The sequence below is a fragment of the Anabrus simplex genome, chromosome 2, assembly GCF_040414725.1.
Source record: "Anabrus simplex isolate iqAnaSimp1 chromosome 2, ASM4041472v1, whole genome shotgun sequence".
In the NCBI taxonomy this organism is placed as follows: Eukaryota; Metazoa; Arthropoda; class Insecta; order Orthoptera; family Tettigoniidae; genus Anabrus; species Anabrus simplex.
Window position 1 is genome coordinate 861,124,299 of NC_090266.1, and position 26,492 is coordinate 861,150,790.

Here is a 26,492-nt window from a genome sequence, read left to right on the forward strand (position 1 = left end):
AATAAGATTGTATGCAGACGACAAAATTGTTTATAGGGAAATAAATAACATTGAGGATTGTTCAGAATTACAAAGGGACCTTGAAAGTATCCAAGAATGGGTTGAAGAAAATAATATGAAGGTTAATGGAGGCAAATCAACGGTTACAACTTTTACAAACAGGAGCTTTAAAACTGAATTTGAATATAGGGCCTACTTTGGATGAGGTAGTTATCCCAAAAGATGGCAAGTGCAAATACTTAGGTGTGAGATTTGAAAGTAATTTGCACTGGAAGGGTCATGTTGATGACATTGTTGGGAAAGCATACAGATCATTACATGCCATAATGAGGCTACTTAAAGGATGCAATAAAGAATTAAAAGAAAAAAGTTACTTAAGTATGGTTCGTCCATTATTGGAATATGCAAACAGAGTTTAATAATGTTATTTGCTTTACGTCCCACTAACTACTTTTTAAGGACTTCGGAGACGCCGAGGTGCCGGAATTTAGTCCCGCAGGAGTTCTTTTACGTGCCAGTAGATCTACTGACACGGGGCTGTCATATTTGTGAGCACCTTCAAATACCACCAGACTGAGCCAGGATCGAACCTGCCAAGTTGGGATTAGAAGGCCAGCGCCTTAACCGTCTGAGCCACTCAGCCCGGCAAACAGTGTTTGGGATCCTCACCAAGAATACCTAATCAAAGAAATAGATAGTGTGCAGAGGAAAGCAGCAAGATTTGTAACAGGGGATTTCAGGAGAAAGAATAGTGTATCAGAAATGTTAAAGGAACTTGCGTGGGAAACTTTAAGTAAGAGAAGGGAGAAAACTAGACTTATAGAATTATATAGAGCCTATACAAGAGAAGAAGCATGGGGAGATATCCGAAAGAGGCTTCAGTTGGAAAATAATTATATTGGCAGGACAGATCACAAATATAAAATTAGAAGGAATTTTAGCAGAAGTGATTGGGGTAAATTTTCATTCATTGGGAAGGGTGTGAAGGAGTGGAACAGTTTACCAGGGGTAGTGTTTGATCCTTTTCCAAAATCCGTACAGATATTCAAGAAGAGAATAAACAGCAACAGAGAAAACAAATGAAGTGTTAGAGGGCATTCGACCAGTGCAGGTTATTGTAAATAAAAAAATGTGTGTGAATAAATTAATTCCATCCCCTGGTCTAAGGAGTTTGGACAGCCAAAGTAGGGGACTGACTGTAGGGGTGAAGTACAGCGGGGACTTCGAGGGCCCTGGGACCGCGACGGTAGCTGTGAAGGCCCTTCAGGAACTCTGAAAAGTGGTGGCAAAAGGGGCTCTGGTTAAGACGCAGCAGGTCGTTATACTACTTAGATTCCAGAATGGGTAAATAATAATAATAATAATAATAATAATAATAATAATAATAATAATAATAATAATAATAATAATAATAATAATAATAATAATAAACAAATAAATAAATAATAAATGCAATGTAAAGTTTAATCTTATACCAGTTGTATAGTATCATTTGAAGTAATTCCACATACTGTATATCAGTTGACTACATTTGTAAGTAGTACAGGAGATATTATAAGTAGAATTTTGTAAACAATATAAATTTATTAAGAATGAGCTGTGTGTTTAATAGAAAAAATTGTTAGCGTAAATTGTATAATATTGTATTATAGGAAAATTTTCTTCTCTTGTTAATTTAATATTTAGTGCTTGACAATAATGTATTTTAGTGTACCATTTGCCACCAAGGTAGACACCTCATTTGCAAATAAAGAGATTTTGATTTTGAACATCTGATGCTGTTCATTCCCCTTCTATATCCTACCACGCCTTGTAACAACACTAAACACGAATAACACTAATTCACTCTGGTGGCCATTTTAACATTTCACAGAGAATTGCAACTCTAATAATTTACCTACCCGCCAATGGTGTGTACGTATACAAAATTACATTGATATCTGACCATTTGATCTGGGTGTTTCACTTTTTTTTTTTTTTGTTAGGCAGTGTAATTTCAGGTGGTTTTCAAGGATCCTGTACTAAGTTCGAGTGCTAGATCCCATCTTGTATATCTGTGAAGTGTGCATGGACACACACAAAGCACATCTAATCATGATTTTCAATGGGTTGAAATAAAATTACTTAATTATGTAAAGCATGCGGTGAAATAAGCATAGTAAATTTGTATGTGGTATGGAAAATGCTATATAGAGTAATAAATAAATTACAGAATTGTGAGCAACTATAAAAGGACCTCGACAATGTTGTGAGATGGACAGCAGACAATGGTAAATAGGCTGACAATTCAGTCTTCTCAAATTTAATTACTGTGTTGATGGAGTGGAGGTACGTCATGGGGATCACTGTAAGTACCTAGGTATTTATATAAGGAACGATCTTCATTGGGATAATCACGTTCAGATAGTAAATAAAGGTTACAGATTTCTTCATATTGTTATGAAGGTACTTACGGGTTGTAGTAAAGATGTAAAGGAGAGGGCATAATATAAGTCTCTGGTAAGGCCCTAATTAGAGTATGGTTCCAGTGTATGGGATCCACACTACAACACTTGCTACCAGAATTGGAAAATATCCAAAGGAAAGCAGCATGATTTGTTCTGGATGATTTCCAACAAAAGAGTAGTTTTACAAAAATGTTGCAAACTTTGGGCTGGAAAGACTTAGGAGTAAGGAGACGAGCTATTCGACTAACCGGAATGTTACATGTTATAAATCTCATCGTAAACTGTATTCGATATCAGATTATAAAAACTGTAATTAAAAACATTAAGTTAAACCACCTCTCCAATACTTATCAATCCTTATATTTAGGATACAATCATTACACTTGGTGTTATAAGTTGGGACATGATTCGCTTAACTGTCGTAAGCATCTTCAGCCATAATAAACTTAACCTAAAGTTTGGTCAGGGCCCTGAACCTAGTGACCTCAAAGTATAATAGTTCTCTAAGATCTAATGTTCACATTAGTGAAGATCAATAACCATAAAACTAGCGTGTAAGTTTCTAACAATTTCAAATAATTAAGACAATAAAGTAAAAACACTGCATTTGTATTGACAGAGGTTAAAATATGTATCAAATTATATGAGCACCAAGTCAAGAGCTCAGCGCGGTTGCAATAATGACATTTATTTTATTTTTGGTTTATTTTTTTAAAGATAAGCTGTTGTGTTGTTTCCCTTTCACACGCCCATGCACACGCCAATGGTTATCGCTAGGCATTTGTCTCCACCTCATGACGCCAGACCGGCAATCCAACTCCATCTGTCACATCAGTTTCATATCATGATGATACACGTTTGTAGCCGTCTTGGCATGAGTATCTTGCAGCCAATACTTTCCCAAGCTGACCAATCTCTCCATGCTTAGATGCAGCAAGTCAGCAGAAAAGAATTAGTTATCTGATATTTCCATTAAAAAACACACACACATTATCATTATAGACTGTTATGCCTTTCAGTGTTCAGTCTGCAAGCCTCTGTGAATTTACTAAACGTCGCCACAATCCTCTAGTGGTGTGGCCTCATTTTGTTCTATACCCCTTATCTTTAAATCGTTACAAACTGAGTCTAACCATCGTCATCTTGGTCTCCCTCTACTTCTCTTACCCTCCATAACAGAGTCCATTATTCTCCTAGGTAACCTATCCTCCTCCATTCGCCTCACATAACCCTGCCACCAAAGCCGGTTTATGCGTACAGTTCCATCCATAGAGTTCATTCCTAAATTAACCTTTATCTCCCCAATTCTGAGTACCCTCCTGCCATTGTTCCCACCTGTTTGTACCAGAAATCATTCCCGCTACTTTCATGTCTGTTACTTCTAACTTATGAATAAGATATCCTGAGTCCACCCAGCTTTCGCTCCCGTAAAGCAAAGTTGGTCTGAAAACAGACCGATGTAAAGATAGTTTCGTCTGGGAGCTGACTTCCTTCTTACAGAATACTATTGATCGCAACTGTGAGCTCACTGCATTAGCTTTACTACACCTCAATTCAATCTCACTTACTATATTACCATCCTGGAAGAATACACAACCTAAATAATTGAAATTATCGACCTGTTCTAGCTTTGTATCACCAATCTGACATTCAATTCTGTTGAATTTCTTACCTACTGACATCAATTTAGTCTTCGAAAGGCTAATTTTCATACCATACTCATTGCACCTATTTTCAAGTCCAAAGATATTAGACTGCAGGCTTTTGGCACAATCTGCCATTAAGACTAAGTCGTCAGCATAGGCCAGACTGCTTACTAAATTTCCATCTAACTGAATCCCTCTCTGCCATTTTATACCTTTCAGCACATGATCCATGTAAACTACGAACAGCAAAGGTGAAAGATTACAGCCTTGTCTAACCTCCGTAAGTACCCTGAACCAAGAACTCATTCTACCATCAATTCTCACTGAAGCCCAATTGTCAACATTAATGGCTTTGATTGATTTTAATAATCTATCTTTAATTTCACAGTCCTCCAGTATGGCGAACATCTTTTCCCTCGGTACACTGTTCGTTTCCCTTTTCCCTGCCTTCCTAAGATTCTTTATTACTGTCCAGAAAGGTTTCCCTGCTGCTTGACCTAGCCTTTCCAGGTTATTACCAAAATCTTCCCATGACTTCTTTTTGGATACAACAACTATTTGTTTTGCTCTGTTTCTTTCATCTACGTACAAATTCCTGTCTGCCTCGGCCCTTGTTTGGAGCCATTTCTGATAAGCCTTCTTTTTATGTTTACATCAATAATCATATCCATGTACTTCTGTCTAATTTCCTTGTCCTGGAGATTTTCTACCCTTATTCGTTTGCAGACAGATTTCACTTTCTCTACCCTAGGCCTAGGGATACTTAGTTCACTACAGATCAGATAGTGGTCTGTATCATTGAAAAATCCCCGCAAAACTCTTACATTCCTAACAGATTTCCTGAATTCGAAGTCGGTTAAGATATAGTCTATTATGGATCTGGTACCCCTAGCCTCCCATGTGTAGCGGTGAATAGCCTTATGCTTGAAGAATGTATTCGTAACTGTTAAACCCATACTAGCACAGAAGTCCAGCAAATGCTTCCCATTTTCATTAGCTTCCATATCTTCCCCACATTTACCAATCACTCTTTCATATCCTTCAGTTCTATTTCCAACTCTCGCATTGAAATCACCCATTAGCACTATTCTATCCTTGCTGTTGACCCTGACCACGATGTCACTCAATGCTTCATAAAACTTGTCAACTTCATCCTCATCTGCACCTTCACATGGTGAATACACTGAGACAATATTCTTGTCCTAATTCCTCCAACTGACAAATCTACCCACATCATTTGCTCATTTACGTGCCTAACAGAAACTATGTTGCATGCATTGGTATTCCTGATAAACAGCCCTACCCCATACTTTGCCCTTCCCTTTCTAACACCTGTCAAGTACACTTTATAATCTCCTATCTCTTCCTTGTTATCTCCCTTTACCCGAATATCACTTACTCCTAGCACATCCAGATGCATCCTCTTTGCTGACTCAGCCAGTTCTACTTTCTTTCTTCCATAAGCCCCATTAATATTGATAGCTCCCCATCGAATTCCATCAACACAGTAATAAAAACTAAGAGGACTTTTCTTCTTGGTGAAACTTACAAGCCGACGTTTTGTCCTTGAACCATGTTCCAGCCGACCTGTGACTGTTTCAACAGCATCCATATTCAAGAGGCACTGAGGTGGCAATTTGGAATGATTGGCAGGTGCAACTGTGAATCTTGGTACAACAATTCAACATTTCAAAAGGCATAGCATCCGATATTGTGGATGACAGATTGGGATTTCATAAAGTCAGTGCACGCTGGGTGCCCAAGGACCTGACAGAAGAGCAGAAGAGGCAGAGAATGATACCGTCTGTATCACTACTGATCTATCCAAGGGTTTTGATATGGTAGATCATGGGAGACTATTGACAAAAACAAGGGCTATTGGACTAGACAGAAGAGTGACTGAATAGGTGGCTAAATTTCTAAAAAACAGAACTAAGAGAATTAAAGTAGGTGAAGCATTATCTGATCATGTAATGATTAAGTGGGGGTTTCTGCAAGGCAGTGTTATTGGACCTTTGTGTTTTCTTGCATACAGTAGAAGCCCGCTATAGCGAGTATGGTATATAGCGAGAACTCCTTTCATAACAACAGCTTTCTTCTTTCCTTTGAAAATTCCTATATTAAACTGTATATTATACTTCGGTTACAGCGAGAACCCTATCACTGATACATCCCTTATTACAAGCGATTAAACGTGGGTTATTTTTTCTGTTATAGAAATTTACGCACTCCAGCAATTATACTGAATGCAAACGATAATATTCGGTATAGTTTTCGCGCTACGTGCACTAGCGAGCTCTCTCGTCAACATTCGAACTCGAAGGGGATGTCGCAGTCAATTAATAATACTCGTCGACTGGTGTTCTGTAAACACAATTTGAAAGTGAAAGAGAATATGTTTCTGTAATAACTGCGTAAATAATGTAGCTGATAGTAGTAGTTAACTCTTTAGAAACAGAGGCTGAAATAAAATATCGCTTAATTTAATGTCATGAACTGAAATTAACTAAGAATGTGATACACCTCAAAATATGGCGCATAGTGGATGACTCATTTTAGAGGTTAGTTTATTCAATAAACCCTCATTTGGACGTTTCTGCAGGGGACAAGGAAAGATAATGTGTTAAGTGAGAAAACGTATTACTGAATACATGAATCAGAACTATCCAAGAGGGATATGTAAACACTTGATATCTTTTTTCCGACATCCCTGTATTTTATGTTGTGTATGTATGGGTACAGTGAAATAAATATATAGATATATAGATGATGGTATTAAAAGACATGAAAAAAATGAGAGAACAAATACGAAAATCTTTTCTGCTGGGGCTTATTAAATACCGGTAACAAGAGTGTATTAAAAGGTGCGTAAAACACCAGGCAACAAATATAAAAACATTTGCACTGGGGGTCCATAAAAGTATCAGTGCATTAGTTGCAGATCACTCTATTTCTAAAACAAATGTCAGCTGAAGCCTTATATTTTGGACCAGTGGGTTATTAAACATTGTTTTCTGATCACACTCTTCAATCATGAATTATTTGAAGGTTAAACTCGGCCATGTGCGGGAGGATTACTTTGCCTGTCATCTCAAATGTGACAACACTTTGATCAATTGGATCAACTCGAGTTGAAAGATGTGAGTTTCAACATATGCGCCACAATTGGAAGATGCGAATATCTGTCCACTTCCTGGATTTTAATTTTGTCTTCGTTAGTAAGCAATATCATGACCTTTCAGTATCCATAACTGGTCTACACAATAATATGACCACGCTAGTGAACTTCACACGATTATATTCCTAATCCATACAGAGCATATCACACAACAAATATTTGGTACCCTTCACTGTATAACTTAACACAATAAATTTCTAACTTCTGAATGGAATGCGAAATGCAAGCACAATCAGACTTTCTGGGTTATTCAGCAATATCAATGAAATAAGGAGAGCAAAACTGAACTATCATGAGGCTAACAGCTTGCTTCCCGAAGATATAATTTTCCCTGTAAAGTTCAGGACTTCAAGGCCATTTGTTGTTTAGGCACAACTTTCTCCGACAGGCCTCCATTGGTGAGGACTCTAATCTGTGTTGGAAATAACACTCCTTTCACAAGGGATGACATAGAACATTTTCAGGGCTAGGAAAAAACAGTAATAGTGGAAATTCGTGACATGATAAGCGAGGAATTTTTATATCGATTCAATACAACGTGAAATGGTACTTCGAATTTACAGCATGCTAAGTGAGAAATCGTCTTTATGAGGAAATCCCTATTGAGATTTCACTGTATTTTCTCGCGTGTCGTTAAATTTCGGAAAGGCTATTCCCATGTAAATTTATGGCGAAAAGGTTATCATTACTTCACTGGCGCTTGAAATATATTTTCATTATGTATATAAGGTTAAGTTGGGTTAGATTACGCACTTTCAGTAAATAAGCTGAAACATTTGTCACAGAAGCCACTGGAGTGATACTAGCGCAATTTTTCAGAATTGAACATGTGGGTTCACGTTTCTCAAAATTAGAAGATAACTAACGAGTAAGCCGCAGTATGGAAATCTACGTAAATCTACTGTACAAATTTTGAATGAACTGATTGCCGTTTCATACCAATTTTAATGTGTGTGGATTCCCCCCCCCCCCCGACTTTTACGAAAAATCTGATATAACGACAATCCGCTATAGCAAGTAAATCTTTCGCAGTTATGAATTCTTGCTATAATGGACTTCTACTGTATATAAATTATAAGAATAAAGACCTAGAATCACAGATAACTTAATGCTTCTTGCAGATTAATTTAATACTGCACAGAGTAATAAATAAGTTACAGGATTGTGAGCGACTGCATAAAACATTGACAATGTTGTCAAATAGACAGCAGTTATGTAAGACTTGGGCAAGAGACAGAGGTGGATTTCAATTGGAAATAAGAGTGTAACACATTATATACTGTAATATGGGATGGTGTGTGCAGGCATAAAGAGGAAACTTGAAGTAGCAGTCTTGCAATGGAACACCACTGAACAACAACATGCAATACTGAGGAGACAAGAAGAATGACTAACAAGAAATGTACTGTTCAAAATAATTTACTGAGTATTTACATTTTTTATAAGTTGTTTTACGTTGCACCGACACAGATAGTTCTTATGGCAACAATGGGATAGGAAAAGCCTAGGACTGGGAAGGAAGGTGCCATGGCCTTAATTAAGGTACAGCCCCACATTTGCCTGGTCTGAAAATGAGAAACCACCAAAAACCATCTTCAGGGCTGCCGACAGTGGGGTTCGAACCCACTATCTCCAGGATGCAAGCTTACAGCTGCGTGCCCCTAATGACATGGCCAGCTTGCCAGATTATAAAATATTATACTGTACTGAACTACAATATCTTTTCTTTCCCTTCTACAATTAATTTTTCTTTTTTGCTAGGGGCTTTACGTTGCACCGACACAGATAGGTCTTATGGCGACGATGGGATAGGAAAGGCCTAGGAGTTGGAAGGAAGCGGCCGTGGCCTTAATTAAGATACAGCCCCAGCATTTGCTTGGTGTGAAAATGGGAAACCACGGAAAACCATTTTCAGGGCTGCCGATAGTGGGATTCGAACCTACTATCTTCCGGATGCAAGCTCACAGCCGCACGGCTCTACGCACACGGCCAACTCGCCCGGTACACAATTAAATTTGTGTTAGGTTGTGGATCAGTGAATTCCATTTTTTAGTACTCCTGTAGACACACCTCTCACTTTTCTTCCCAGGTCTGTCTTAACCTGCTCCAACCATCATCTTCTTGGTCTTGTGCCTTTTACTTTCCAGTCATTTTCTTGGCCTTCTCTTTTCCTCCATTCTCTGCAGATGCCCAAACTATCTCAAACGTGATTTTCTCCCTTACATCTGCATTCCTTACATGATCTCTTCTTGTTTTCCCAGTATTATATTATGTCACAGAAGTGTGCACTGAATGGTCCTGTGAAGTAGTGACCTTTCTAAGTTATTTCTGGGGGGGGGGGGGGTGAATGACCAGTTTGAAGCAAGCTATCTGGCTACTCTCCTCTACAATTAAGAATTAAGTAGAGCACAATCTCAGACTCCATGAGGGTAGTAAATGGTAAGCAAAGTAAGCTTAGAGCTTAACGTGACTGTAGATAGCGAGATCATACACACAGGACCTCCAATTTTATGTAGAATCCGAACCACAGGGGTGTGACTTTTCATTTTAAAAACTCCCACGCTTGCTGGCTAGGATTCAAACCGCAGCCTCCTTGGTGAGAAGCCAGTGAAGATACACTAAATGGTGTGGAGGCATATAGTCCAAGGGCAAACTAAGAATTATTAATCAGTAGAGACGAGAATTTGCCTATTTGCCTATTTTATTCCTGTGTTCAGAAACTTAGGATTTTGAGATATAAATCTGTTTTAAGGTCTTTTTAGCTATATTTCATTGGTTTTATTGTGCCTATTTCAGGGGTTTGTGCCTATTTGGAGTATAATTGCCTATTTGATGCCTTGTGACTGTATTTTAAAAAAAGCCGATTTTCTTCCAGTGCATTATATTCGGGGTGAGAAGTCAACAGATATCATGCCTCTCTCAAGAGGGAGAAAGAGAGAGGTGGAGTGGAGGTTAGGAAAATGTAGAAGGCATTTCCTGCATCAAAGCTGTTAGGGAACAATCATTGTAAAATGATTATTAGGCAGCTTATGACTGGGTAGGCTTTATTATACAGTGAAGAGAATGTTATGCTATTTAGAAGGTACATTTACAATATCCAGAAGATATAGCTGGTGATAGGTGAAGATCTACTTGAAATTAAGAGAACATCTGAAGATCTTAATAAATACGAAAGACAAGGAATCCCTTACAGAGGAGATAACTGATGCTGATATAGAATGACAAATGGTAAACATGTGATGGTGACCATATTGCAGTAGGTTAAGCATAGATCACATGGGCGGACTGACAGACCTGATATAAAGGATTCTATCTGCGTAAGTATAATGCTTCTGTTACAGAGAACTATCCTTAATATGCTAGGGAAAATAGAAGTTGCAACTCCATAAATGAAGGGTCATTTAACATGTAGTCCATGAACAGTAGAGACGTGAAGTATTTGCTTCCGATGGGTATGAACAGGATATTGACAACTGTCACCAGATGAGAGGACCCGAATTACTGGTCTGTACAAGAGTGGGTTATCCATGCAGGTTGTAGTTGCACATGTTGACTGAAATATATCCATGGTACAACATGTATGGCTGCAGTGGTCAAATGAAGGGACACATGCTCTGAGACCTGGGACAGTACCAACCTGATGGACAACAGCACAGGAGGATCATCGTATCATTCCAATGTCCTGGACAGGCTCCCGAGGAACAGTAGTGGAAATCTGAGCTTCTGTGGCACCACACATTATGCAACAAAGAATTGGTAACAGATTGAGTGCAGCAGACTTACAATCCTGTGTTTCTGCAGCATGTGATCTACTGATCCCAAACTGGGTGAGTTGGCTGTACGGTTAGAGGCGTGCAGCTGTGAGCTTGCATCCGGGAGATAGTGGGTTCGAACCCCACTGTTGGCTGCCCTGAATATGGTTTCCCATGGTTTCCCATTTTCACACCAGGCAAATCCTGGGGCTGTACCTAAATTAAGGCCACGGCTGCTTCCTTCCCACTCCCAGGCCTTTCCTATCCCATCGTCACCATAAGACCTATCTGTGTCAGTGCGACGAAGAGCAAATAATAATAATAATAATAATAATAATAATAATAATAATAATAATAATAATAATAATAATACCAGGCGAGCTGGCCGTGCGTTTAGGGGCACGCAGCTGTGAGCTCGCATCCAGGAGATAGTGGGTTTGAACCCCACTATTGGCTGCCCTGAAGATGGTTTTCCATGGTTTCCCATTTTCACACCAGGCAAATCCTGGGGCTGTACCTAAATTAAGGCCATGGCTGTTTCCTTCCAACTCCCAGGTCTTTCCTATTCCATCATCGCCATAAGTCCTATCTGTGTCAGTGCAACGAAAAGCAAATAATAATAATAATACCAGGCGAGCTGGCCGTGCGTTTAGGGGCGCGCAGCTGTGAGCTCGCATCCGGGAGATAGTGGGTTCGAATCCCAATGTCGGCTGCCCTGAAGATGGTTTTCTGTGGTTTCCCATTTTCACACCAGGCAAATGCTGGGGCTGTACCTCAATTAAGGCCACGGCCACTTCCTTCCCATTCCTAGGCCTTTCCTGTCCCATCATCGCCATAAGACCTATCTGTGTCAGTGTGACGTAAAACAAATAGCAAAAAATAAAATAAAATAAAAATAAAATAAAATAAAATAAAATAAAATAAAATAAAATAAAATAAAATAAAATAAAATAAAATAAAATAAAATAAAATAATAATAATAATAATAATAATAATAATAATAATAATAATAATAATAGTACTGACACCATAATACTGATGCCTGAAGCTATCCTGGTACAGTATTAGGAATGGTCATACTGAACCGATGAATGGCATAGTGTCATCCTCGGTGATGAATCATGCTTTTTGTTTTGGCTGCAATCGTGTCCCAGGGCGTACTGTGGGTAGGCGATGCGCCGATCTTATTGTCAAGAGGCATATGGGGTGAACTCCAGGCATTACAGTCTGAGGAGCTATTGGCTTTCATGTGAAATCGCCATTGGTGATTGCTGTGGGCATAATGATTGCTCGATAACATGTAAATAAGGTTGTCAATCCCGTGGTTGTTTCTCTGATGGCAACCATTGCAAATGAGATGTTTCAGCAGGACAATACTCGCACTCACACTCCAGGCAACTCCGAGGAAGCTCTCCAAGACACTATGATTTTACAGTAGCCTGCCTCGTCCCCAGATCTACGACTAATTGAATATATGAGGGTCATAATCAGTAGATGTCTGCACAACACCCATCCCAAATTGTGGACTAACTGATCTTCACAATGCAGTCAGCTTGGGCCTCAATTCTACAGGACATGACCCTGGACCTTACTGACTCCTTACTGCACAGGATTCAGTATAGTCTTGCAGCCTGGAGATGAGTACAACCTATACTATACTGTAACTAATACTATACTATACTATACTATACTATACTATACTATACTATACTATACTATACCTCCACGTATGTACAGAGCCACCTGAACATTTAATAATCACACCACTGCCTCATATCTGTCCACCATGCACACTTCCCCTTCATGGGACTTCAATTTCTATTTTTCCCTCGTGTGTAAATAACTTAAAACAACTTACCTTAATGTAAGGCTTCTCTACACTATAGAGTTTATCATCACAATGGAGCAGTATAGCCAAATCCTTTGATGGTGAGGCTGCTGACATGTTTTCAAGAGTCAGAAGCATCTTAAATTTTGGACCCAATCCCAATACCTGTAACAATATTGATGTCTCATCATTAGATATTCTAGTGAGAAAAACAATGCAATAAACATTCTTGTATCAAGGAGATATGATAACTAGGGAGCAGCGTTTTATGTAATTACTTTTTTTTTCATAGGCCTATGTTTTAACAAAATTTACAAAGTTTATTACTCCTATTGTGCATTCCCAAGCATAAGACCTAATCATATTTCAGATAAAAACACATTTTCACAAACTTTTAATATAAATACATATTTTAGGAAAATCCATAATAAGTACATAAATTGGCCATATTTGTTACTTAATAAAATTTAAAATGCTTTTGTGTTACAAAATGATACTCGTGTTCTCATTTTATGACTACAGTATTGTTTTTAAGTGTCTCTAACATCATATTTCTGAATTCTGTGACTATTTATGGACTTCCCTCCAAAAGTTCGAAGACTTGCTGGTCACTGGCTACGTCACCACCTTTACACAGTGATTTGACTTGCTGCACAAGTTGTTTCCCTCCATGATTAAATGTAGCATTCTAACTCGCTCATATTAGTCAGCCTGCTCGGGTTTTGTTTACAGAATGCCAGCGAAAGGCAATCACTGGGAGATAAAGTGACTGGGAATACCATAGATTAAACTGCGCAGTGAGAACTGGGAAGATATTGCCCCAACAGGAAGTAGTGGGACTGTGTCACTACTAAGAGTAAGGTTAGTTGTTCAGGTCCATCTATAATTCGCGTGGTCATGCAATTTCGTCTGTATTTCTAAGATAGAAAAAATATTTTCTTCAGTGTCTCCTGCTATTCTTTTCTATTGAAACAGTGACTCACCGTAAATGCATGTGTTTTAACCCATAAAACAATGTTGAAAGTGAAGTTAAGTACACAATTGCATCTCCAACAATACGTAGAGGAATTTAAAAACATTTTCACTACTGATGGAAAAGTATTATTTTCCCAAACGTGTAGTAAAATAGTACGTGTGGATCAAAGTTCTCAAGTAACCCAGCATTCGTCTGGAAATCATTATTTTTTTTGCTATTTGTCTAACGTCGCACCGACATAGATAGGTCTTATAGCGATGATGGGATAGGAAAGGCCTAGGAATGGGAAGGATGCGGCTGTGGCCTTAATTAAGGTACACACCAGGCGAGTTGGCCGTGCGCGTAGAGGCGTGCGGCTGTGAGCTTGCATCCGGGAGATCGTGGGTTCGAATCCCACTGTCGGCAGCCCTGAAGATGGTTTTCTGTGGTTTCCCATTTTCACACCAGGCAAATGCTGGGGCTATACCTTAATTAAGGCCACGGCCGCTTCCTTCCAACTCCTAGGCCCTTCCTATCCCATCGTCGCCATAAGACCTATCTGTGTCGGTGCGACGTGAAGCCCGTAGCAAGAAGAATTAAGATACAGCCTCAGTATTTGCCTGGTGTGAAAATGGGAAAACACGGAAAATCATTTTCAGGGCTGCCGACTGTGGGTTTCGAACCCACTGTCTCCCGGGTGCAAGTTCACAGCTGCGCGCCCCTAACCGCATGGCCAACTTGCCCGGTCGTCTGGAAATAAGCACATTGCGGCTGCTTCGCATAGGTGGTCTCAACAGTAACTAATAGATGAACCAGCTACTTCAAATACAGGCCCACCCAAATACACCCAGTATTATTTAGATGTACACTGATCAGCCAGAACATTATTACCACCTATCTAATAGATTGTATGACCACCTTTAGCACAGATAACGGCAGTGACGCATCTTCGCATGGAAGCAATGAGGCCTTGCTAGGTCGCTGGAGGGAGCTGGCACCATATCTGTATACACAAGTCACCTAATTCCCGTAAATTCCTGGATGGGGGGGCGATGATCTCTGACGCCACGTTCAATCACATCCCAGATGTGTTTGATCGGGTTAAGATCTGGCGAGTTGGGGGGCTAGCACATCAGTTGCAACTCGCCACTGTGTTCCTCGAACCACTCCATCACAGTCCTGGCGTTGTGACATGGCAAATTATCTTGTTGGAAAATGCCACTGCAGTTGGAAAACTCATCATGAAGGGGTGTACATGGTCTGCAACCAGTGTACGATACTTCTCAGCCATCATGGTGACTTGCACGAGCTCCAGGACCCATGGATGCTCACGTGAATGGTCCCCAGAGCATAACTGAGCCACCGCCAGCTTGTCTCCGCCTCGCAGTACAGGTGTCAAGGAGCTGTTCCCCTGGAAGACGACGGATTCGCACCCTTCCATCGGCATAATGAAGAAGGTATTGGGATTCATCAGACCACACAACGCTCCGCCACTGTGCCAATGTCCGGTGATGATAGCCACGTGCCCATTTCAGTCATTGTTGCTGATGTCATGGTGTTAACATTGACACATGCATGGGTCGTTGGCTGCAGAGATTCATCCTAAAGCCGGGTATCGACTGCGCACGGCAATGTTCGTTACTTTGCCTCGCGAAGTTGATACCATGTTGCCTCATGCAGCAAGACGAAAACTGCCGCACTCGAACTTGACATGGGTCGAGCCAAATCGGAGTGGTCTTTTGTCCCGCGGCAAAGGGATTTCAGTGTGCCGTGTTCGTTCAGTTGAGACGGGTATTGGAGTGGTTCTACCACGGCGAAATGGAGAATGAAATTTCTATAGCTCTGATACAGCTGTATAAATGTAAAGAGATCTTATGGAATTCTAAAAGTACTAGTTATCACAACATAGGTATGCGCGAAGACGTCTGGAAGGACATAGGTGAGAAAATGAAAATGCCAGTTCGAGAGTTAAAGAAGAAAATGACAACTTTATTGGCGTCATACAGAAGAGAAAAGTTCTGGATTAAGAAGTCTCTCATAACTGGTTCTGGTACGTACATATTTATTAAAATGACTTACAGTATACCACTCGTATTATATGCAGTGGTTATACGCAAGTGGTTTGCTTTCAAGGAATTCGACTTCATCACCGATAAAAATACACCCAACGATACTGTGGATACTTTGTGTGATGTACGTATCTTTTTCATTACAATACGTATGCACGTGCAGTACTCATAGTATTCGCGCGAGAACTGAGGAACCAGTATCGATCATCTGCCGCGCGAGGCTGCCGCGCTCAACTCTGGCATCACAAACATGGTGTTACGAGTAACACAAACGAAAGAGTTTGCCGCGCTCAAACAGGTACACGCGGCAGCCGCACGCAGTCGATACCCGGCTTTAAGAGCGTTCGGTGCACTGTGTGTTCAGACACACTTGTACTCTGCCCAGCATTAAAGTCTGATGTCAGTTCCACCACAGTTCGCCGCCTGTCCTGTTTTACCTGTCTGCCCAGCCTATGACGTCCAACATTTGTAATGAGGGGTGGCTGCCCATCCCTTCGACGTTTGGACGTGTTTTTACCTTGGTTTCGCCACTTGTTGAAGACACTCAACACAGCACTCCTCAAACCCCCGACATGTCATGCAGTTTACGAAATGCTCGTGCCGAGCCTCCGGGCTATCACAATCTGCCCTCAGTCAAACTCAGATAGATCGCGCGCCTTCCCCATTCTACACACGGACATTACGCTCACTGATACTACATGCACCGTGCATGCGCCTGACTAACAGTCATTCCTCGTCAGGTGACAATGCTCTCGCCTGGACGGGTGTATATCGATAGTAGGTAGGTGGTCATAATGTTCTGGCTGATCAGTGTATATAGAGCATTTGTTTGTGCTGACATTCCTCTTGGAAAAATAAATAATCTGGGACTGAGAAAGTTCCTAACAAAATACAATAATTTTGAGCCTATAGATGAATCCCCATTAAGGAAAAACTATGATGTTTATTGTAAGGCCTTGAGACTTGAGATTGGCACATGCGCAGCAGCCATGCTTACCCTCCGCACCCCTTACCCCGCATGCATGCGACTTCTCGTCGGACGACTATAATAGTTGTTACTGTCCAGCTCCATGGCTAAATGTTATGAAGAAACTTTACAAAGAATTCAGGCAGTAGATGATAACCAAAAACTGTGGGTGAACATTGACAAAACCACTGATTCAAATCGCAGAAAAGTAGGAAATATTGTAGTTGGTGTGTTAAAGAATGACAAAAATGCTTGTGAACATTTTTATTTGCTAAGTCTTTTTGGAAGAGGGGAATGCTGAAGACTGTATTAATTAAACTAAAGAAAGTAGCTTTCTTACAGATTCTGGGGTGAAAAGAATTCTGTTTTATGATTTTGATTGTCTGAGTTGGTTTTCTGTATACCTACTTCAAAGGAAAGGCGACTTCTGGAGAGAGAGAAAATTCAATAAACTATTTATTTCAGATTGTACTGTAAATTTAATAAAGGGATCTATTGTATTAAGCTATTGTAATACTGTAGAGCTACTAGTAATTTGTTGATCAACTACTGCAAAAATGTAGTTGATACATCTAACCCAGATGTTTAAAATCTTGTGTTTCTCAAAGTTTTGTACATAAATTTCCGCTAAGATTCCAGAAGCCGGAGCCTGTACCGGAAGCCCCTATTGCTGATAAATCTTATTATTAAACGAAAAATACTATCCGCGTCTCATGAGAAGTCATGGCAGTTTGTAGGTACAGCACGAATAATGGATACTACACTAAGCTACAAACATTAGTCATGATAAACAGTGCGAGCTCTCTGAAAGAGATGCGTGTTCATTATTAAACGGTTCATTATGCAGTACTTACAGTAAATGTGTAACTAAAGCACAATTACACCACCAATTTGAAACATCACAGTAGCACCTTGGTTCACAAGAATCACCGCAGACGGAAGCGATGTTTATTGTAAAGCCTTGAGACTTGAGATTGGCGCATGCGCAGCAGCCATGCTTACCCTCCGCACCCCTTACCCTGCATGCACACGACTTCTCGTCAGACGACTATAATAGTTGTTACTGTCCAGCTCCATGGCTAAATGGTTAGCGTGCTGGCCTTTGGTCACAGGGGTCCCGGGTTCGATTCCCGGCAGGGTCGGGAATTTTAACCATCATTGGTTAATTTCGCTGGCACGGGGGCTGGGTGTATGTGTTGTCTTCATCATCATTTCATCCTCGTCACGATGCGCAGGTCGCCTACGGGTGTCAAAGCGAAAGACCTGCACGTGGCGAGCCGAACATGTCCTAAGGCACTCCCCGCACTAAAAGCCATACGCCATTTCATTTCATTTCATTTCATAGTTGTTACTTTCAAGGGGTAGAGAAGGGTCCACCTATATATACTGGGTCATCTTCAGCCACGATCCAATTGAAAAAACATACACTCACATACAACACATAATAAATTAGACAATCTGATATGTTTCAATTTAAAATCCAAATTTTAAAATATTGATGAAGTCCGAACAAAACATCTAAAATTGAAATTAAATGACACTTCAAAACTGCTGCTGTTGGTGCCGAACTATGTCGTCGCTCCTACAGTGACCAAACCTTCCTGAGTTGATCTGGGAGTTGGCATTCTCCATCTGCATGGACGAGCCACTTGGTTTATATATAAGGTTTTGTGCAGTAGTAATATGGGTAATAGTTTGTTGAAGGGGAACATTCATAACATGAATAGGTATTTCTTATTATCAGATGTTGTGATCTATTGTTTATTTGGTTTCAAGTGAATGTCTCTATGATGCTTGTAAAATGTGTGCATTTGGTACGGACACCAACACCAGACTGACAGTTGAGAGGGAGCAGGAGTCTAGCTTATGATGGCAAGGGTTGGAGGAGGGATATAAGACATTATACAAGCTAATAGTATTGAATAGGTGGACCCTTCTCTACCCTTTGATAGTGATCAATTGTCAATATGGACCATAATGAAATTCATAACCTATGATAATAGTTGTTAGGAAGAACAACTTCTAGGAGAGTCATAAATTTGTCTATTTCAAGCTTGCAATTAGTTTACTATGATGAAGACAGTTGTGTTTAACTATATTAATAGTGTTATTGCTGGAACATTAGAATACATACTAGTTATGTTGAAAGAGCGAGTAGTGTATGAAGGTTGTAGTTTGAAATTTTTGGAAACATTACAGTATTGAATACAGTTTTTAATATAAGTTTTGTTTTGAAAAGTTTATTGTTTCTTAAGAAATTTATGAATATACTGGGAAGTTTGGTATGTAGGGCTATTTCTAAAGTTAACTATTGGTCTAATGGGGGTACTGTCTTTGTGAATCCTTTCCTTAGAATTTGTCGAGGGTTTTTGTATTTTATTACTTGGGTCTCTATAGACTTTAAAAAAAACTACCTAAAAAGAGTGATTCTGTTTTGTCAATACAGTCTTTTTTGTGCATTATAACTTTTGTATTTCCTTTGCCTGCCTTTGTGACAGTCAAATTATTATTCTTAACTTTCTGTTTGATATTGTTGTGAAGTTTGTTGAGTGTTGGGGTACTTCAGTGTTCTTTGAGCAGCTTCGGAAATTTTTTCTTTACTTCTTTATGCTCCAGTAATAACACTATTAATATAATTAAACAAAATTATCTTCAACATAGTAAATCATGCAGACCTGAAATAGGCAAATTTAGGACTCTCCTAGAATTTGTTCTTCTTAACAACTATTTTTCATTTAACAATAAGATTTATCAGCAAAAGGGACTTCCGATGGGGGCTCTGGCTTCTGACATCTTGGCAGAAATTTACATAGACAACTTTGAGAAGCACAAGATTTTAAACAACATCAAATGTATTGCTTTCTGGGTTAGATATGTCAACCATATTTTTGCAACAACTGATCAACAAAGTATCGGTAGCTCTACAGTATTGAAACAGTTTAATACAACAGATTCTATTATTATTATTATTATTATTATTATTATTATTATTATTATTATTATTATTATTATTATTATTGTTGTTGTTGTTGTTGTTGTTATTGTTGTTGTTGAATATACAGTTACAAACCCTATTTTAAAAGCAGTATATTAGGGCTATAGACAGTGAGACTTTTAAGTTAATACATGATAAATTAATTTAAAATGGAGATAACTTATAAATGAGGTGGAGAAATTTAACAAACACTTTATAACAGTATCTTCTCTGAAATACTATAGTGAGAGGTGCTTAATATTCTATATTGCACATGTTTAAATGCATTACTAATTCATATCTACTCCTGTCAAAAATTGGACACTCAAATAAAAGATGAGGAACAGTTTGTGGCATTCCACAGGTACAGCTATAGGGCTTCTGAATATTGATTCTAAACTTCTGCCACGGAGAACTGCTATTTTAATATACGATCATTGCTCCTGCTTGTTGACTTCTAGTTTGTGATGCTCTCACTCACACACTGAACAACACACTGTTGTTTACATACACCATCTAGTGGCATCATACGCAAGTACATACCGTACGTTTTCAAATGCATATCTTAGATTTTCTGTGTTGTCTCCTGTTATAATAAATGTTTATTAAGATTCCTTCAATACGGAAAAAATGATGTTCATTACTTGTCTCCTGTTCGCGAGAAAAAAAATAGTTGCCATGACTTATGACTAGACCTACATATGTTCATGTTGCAATAACCTATTTTGTAGTCTGTCTTGAATATTTGGAAAGAACAAGTCCCTTGTTAGCTGGCCGTTTGTGCTGGTGATCCATTGGTTGTTCCACATATCTTGTGTATACTCTCTTAGTTCCTTTTTTACAAGAGACACAGGACACTTTTCATATATCAAGAAAGCATCAGAAGAAGTAGTAGCTGCTTTGGCAAGTTCATCAGCTCTCTCATTTCCTTCTACTCCATCATGACCTCGGACCCATTTCATGCTGTAGCCTAGTATGTGTGATCTTATATTAACATCTACCGGATGAAAGTTATACTGGGTCTTTATTTATGCTTGGCAGGGACTTTCTCGCTTGACCATGGCCGCCAGTGACTGTTCAGATGCCGGCTACCGCGCGTTCGTATCTACAGCAGAATACGGTGCTCAAAATCATTATCATGCATTTTACTCACAATTTTTATAGTTTATGATGAAAATGTTCCCCATGCACTGCCAAACATAATCGGCATCTCCTAATGAAGTTTTTGGTTACTCTACCAAGTTCTTCAGCACTGATGGATACAATTGCAGCTCTTATATTGTCCTTAAGTTTAGTGTGTGAGGGTTGTTCCCATAAACAACATTTTTTTAACATTCCCCACTAATAAAAATCACATGCCGTTAAATCTGGGCTACGAGGGGGGCCACAGATTTTTACTTATGATTCTCGTACCAAACATGCTTCAGTAAGGAGATAATGACCTTTACATCTATTTTTATTGTTTACTGAACCTGTACGTTTGAATCTCTTGGCCAGTTGTTTTATTGTCCGATTGATAGGAATGGATCTCCCTGGAAATTTCTCTTGAAACTTTTGTCCTAGCGCACAATTTTTTGCACATAATGTAAGTATTGTGCAGATATACACGTTCACGTAATGAATATTTCACATACATTACAGCACTATACACAATCACAATAAAACACTATACTATACAACATACAGCATGCAGTAGCTTCATTGAACACCCTACTATCTCGGAGCTCAGCTCTCCAACTGCAGGAAGTGCCGGAAACCACGCGCGCCAGCGGCCGGTAGCAGCCTATCATAGGCGGCCAAGTTCGAGCAAGAAAGTGCCTGCCAAGCACAAATAAAGAACCTGTATTTTTCTTGGACTGCTTTCAAAGCTGCCTGAGAATCACTCAATATTTGCGCAGCACAACTGTGTTTTTTAATCCACATAACTGCCTGTTGAATAGCATACAGTTCTGCTTGAAAGACTAAACATGAGGGAGATAGTCTAAATTTTTCAGCATACACCTCACCTTTATTCTGTAGCACTACAAAAGCACAACCTACAAACCAACCATCTTTTTCTTTGCTAATCCAGGCCCATCCATATATATATTGCAATGATGTTGTGTGTTGCACATTTCTTGCACAAGATTATTGGCAAATTTACTAGGGTGACCTGCTGTCAGCTTCCTTTATTAAATTTACAGTACATACTGAAATTACCGGTAATTATTAATTGAATTTTCTCAATCTTACAGTATCCAGAAGTAATAGTCACCTTTCCTTTAAAATACACAGAAAACCGACTCAGAACAAACAACACCATAAAACAGGATTTTTTTGGGCCGATGACCTGCGTTGTTAGGCCCCTTAAAAACAACAAGCATCACAAGCATCAAAACAGGATTTTCTTCACCCCAGAACTCATAATAGACTTCAAAATGGGAATTAATATTATCTATGAAAAAGCAGATAATAATGAATATAATGGAAAGTATGTTAATAGAATTATCAACAAAATTAAAAATAGACCAAATTCCAATCTCACTAGAGATTCCACAAAAAGAAAGAGTACACATTTTGCTACCTTTACATTTTACAACAATAAAATTTAGAAAATGCCTAATCTTTTCAAAAAATCTTAATATAGCTTTTAGAATGAGCAACACCAATAACCATTTATTTTATAATCCCCAAAGTACTGTCCGCAGTAGTAATATACAGGGTGGTCAGAGAATATAAGAATCTGAGGGTTGGTCACCCTAATACAAAAATGGAAAAACAAAAAATTTGATAACTTGCACTGTTGTAATTTTAACAGGTGATGAAGTTAGCCAATGAGATCGCTGCACAGGCAAATTCAAATGGGATTGCTAACTCTGCACATGGCTTATGACAGGCTTGAGAGCGCCAGGAAAGGCATTGGAATACAGAACACCGTGCTTATAGGATCACCCCCTAGCAGGTACATTACAGTGATACTGGCTGAAGTACACAGTGTGTGTTGCTGATTTTTCTGCATGGCCCTCAAGTCAGTCTAAACCACAAACCGATTTAGGAACACTGGCTCACAAAGCCCAATTCACTTCGCCCACGCTACTACTGATGGGATTAGTACAGCTCTTTAGAACATTCACATATGCCTGAACTGTAGTAAGGCGGAGGCTAAGCAGATTGTGCTGGAAGGTTTGATGCATTGCTAATGAAAGAACAAAATAAATTACATTTATGTATCATATGCATGTTATAATCTCATTCACAGTTAATTTTTAAAAGGCAAACAAAATGAAAAATACTAAATTTGCCACCAACTTAATCAAAATATTTAGCTGCTGACGAAATGACAACAGCGCAAGATATCGAATTATTTTATTTAAAATTATTCACCAATACGACCAACCCGCTAATGGTCATATACCCGGTTCATGTTGTTTCTGACCATCCTCTAGTATTGAATTTAGGTATGTACAAACTGAATTGCACACAATGCAAAGCTTCTTACATAGGCAGACAGGTATCAAGAATATTAATGCAGATAAACATAAATACTCAGCAATGAGTATCCATATGACATATTTCAACCATTCCTTCTCAACTATAAACCAGGATTTAGTCATTTTACAGTTAATAAAGGTACCTTAATGAACATTTATGAAAAAATATATATTGTATCAGTAATGACCAAAGATATTATCCTAATTACAATATAAATGAGATAACCAAAAATATTAATGTTCTTTTCGACAAAATCTTTAAAGTATTCCCTCTGACAAATAGCAATAAAGAGTCTACTACAGATATCACACATTCACCCTCCCCCTTTCCCTTCCTATCCCATCTCTCCCCCTCCCCAGCTTCTCCCAACAGCAGTTGCTCAACGCAGCAACTCAGTTGCCAGATCTCTTTACACAGCCTTCTTCAAACACACACCATTCAATGGGACTAGCAGGAGAGGGAGTACTTATTCTTCCATTACAACTTCTTTTTTTGCAAGTCTTATGGCAACGATGGGACAGGAAAGGGCTAGGAGTGGGAAGGAAGCGGCCGTGGCCTCAATTAAGGTACAGCCCCAGCATTTGCCTGGTGTGAAAATGGGAAACCACAGAAAACCATTTTCAGGGCTGCCGACAGTGGGGTTCGAACCCACTACCTCCCGAATACTGGATACTGGCCGCACTTAAGCAACTGCAGCTATCGAGCTCAGTCCATTACAACTAGCTTTGTTTATTTCTCTTTTGGATTTTTAAAATTCTTATACAAATTTCTTTTTCTTCTGGACTTCTTAACCACCATCTCTATAGATTAAAATCTTCAAGTTCATGCACGCTTTACTTTAACGTATCCGTGATTTTTACATGTTCATCAATGAGAGGAGTTTCCCTGGCAACACGAAAACAGATAGACAACTATACTTACAAAGTGTCCCATCTTAGGCAATATATGCTTTTTAACTAGCTTCAAGGACATCATGTTCTAAAGACACTTTTTAAGTGTTGTCATCATTTCACTTCCTGCACATTTATTACTTCACATCAAGATAGTATTTTCAAAAACCCGTAAGAAACACACATATCAGACGGCCAACAACACCGGAAGGTCAAATAGATAATACTGTTTCTTTATAACAGTGGTTATCATATGCTTTAACTGATTCGATTCCATTGTACTTCAGTATGTTTTGGAACATCAAAACGTCCTTATAAAGGCTGAAGATGTCCTAGAAGCAGAACAAAATATGATGATGATGATGTTTGTTGTTTAAAGGGGCCTAACATCTAAGGTCATCGGCCCCAGAACAAAATATGTACCCAGTATAATTTGTATTCAGTTGTGTTTCTACTTGTAAATACATCAATCAGAATTGAAAAGGTGGACTCCTCTGAAGTTTTAATTATTTTATGAATTTTTTTTTCAATACGGACTTGAACATAAAATTTAATTCATGTAATGAGAGTCAATGACATAGACTCCGTGACTCAGGCGGCAGCCTCTTTGCCACTGGATACCGTGGTTCAAAGCCCGGTCACTCCATGCGAGATTTGTGCTGGAAAAAGCGGAGGTGGAACAGGTTTTTCTCCAAGTACTCCAGTTTTCCCTGTCATCTTTTATTCCAGCAACACTCTCCATTAACATTTCATCTGTTAGTCATTTATCATTGCCCCCAGAGGAGTGCGACAGGCTTCGGCAGCCAGCACATTTCCTACCCTCGTCGTTGGATGGGGGCTTCATTCATTCCATTCCTGACCCGGTTGTATGACTGGAAACAGGTTGTGGATTTTCATTTAATAAGAGTCAATGACACAAGTTGTTGCCTTGAAACATCCTCAAATGTCACTGACCTCAGTAGCATTCAAACCCATTTTCTTGGGAACAGATTAACTGACAGCATCACAGATGTTGGCTGTAAACTGTCATGAAAATAATGGATATCAGCATCATCATCATCATCATCATCATCATCATCATCATCATCATCATCATCATCCGCAGTTTCCAGCTGTTGGCCGGGTCTGCTTAATGGATATATATATTACAAAATAAACTACGAATATCTATATTTGCAACACATCAAGTAACTTCGTACATAAATAAAAAAGTCCTGTATATACTGTAGTATATATATAAACCATGCACTGAATACCCTCCAAATCTGTAGCAGATGTTTAATGGAAATAAATTTTCACTTCTGGTTTACATCTGTCTCCTCGTGATATACTTGTGCGTCAAACAGAAATGCAAATGCGCCAAATAACTTGCAGCAGGTTCCATATCCTTACAATTCTGGTTTGTCTTTCCTCAGATATTTCCGTACAGACATAAGACCCACCAAAGCTTACCAGTAATGAGATAACCTCTGACAGGAGATCTAGAACTGCAATAGCATGTATCATTAGTGTACTTGGAAACCAAAGCTGAATGGTTTGTTTCTGAATAACCACCACTCAACTTCAGTGAGCCGAGCGAGTTGGTTAAGCGGTTTGGGTCATAAAGCTGTTAGTTTGCATTTAGGGGATAATGGGTTTGAATCCCTGTTAGCCGCCCTGAAGGTGGTTTTCTGCAGTTTTCTATTTTCATACCAGGCAAATGTGAAACATCTACAGAATCATCCAATTAACGCAAAACCGCAGGTGAAGCAAACTGAGGTCTTGACCAGCAAGTTACCACTTCCTGCCAGCCGGGCAATAAAAGAGCAAGCTAGTGACTGCCTGATAAACTACCCCTAATTTCTCATGATGAAGAGGCCCCTCATGGAGTAGATTAGGTTTTCGGCACTCCAATACCAGCTGTTTTGAGAATTTATGTACCCACGTAAGTGAAACCATGCTTCATCTGAGAAGAGAACGAAATTGGAATCAATTTCTCCATCATGCACTTTATTCAAAATCCATTCATTAAATCTAACAACACACACACAGGATCACCCAGTTTAAGTACTTGCACCACAGCACATTTATAGGATTTTAACTTACGTAATTTCATAGCCCTTTGTACAGAAGTTTGCTGAGTAAGATGGCTAAGAGATTTCTTAGGAGAATTTTTCAGGCATTGTCTAATGTCTTCAAGATTTTCTTCAGTTAGCACTGTAGAGTGCCTTCTTTGCTTCTTCAGAAAATTTCTTAACTAATATATGACCCGTCCCATGACTTGGAACTCGAACACCTGGGAATTTCTCTGGAAATAATCTCCTAATAACAACACA

At 39.1% G+C, this 26,492-nt stretch overlaps 1 protein-coding gene across 1 annotated transcript in view; it reads right to left on the minus strand.

Annotated features, from left to right (window-relative positions):
• BBS1 (Bardet-Biedl syndrome 1) overlaps positions 1 to 26,492 on the minus strand; it is a 148,721-nt gene that overhangs the window by 24,097 nt on the left and 98,132 nt on the right. Inside the window, exon 11 of the mRNA XM_068225865.1 lies at positions 12,882 to 13,016. Coding sequence (XP_068081966.1) covers positions 12,882 to 13,016 — 135 coding nt within the window. The remainder of the gene's footprint in view (positions 1 to 12,881; positions 13,017 to 26,492) is intronic.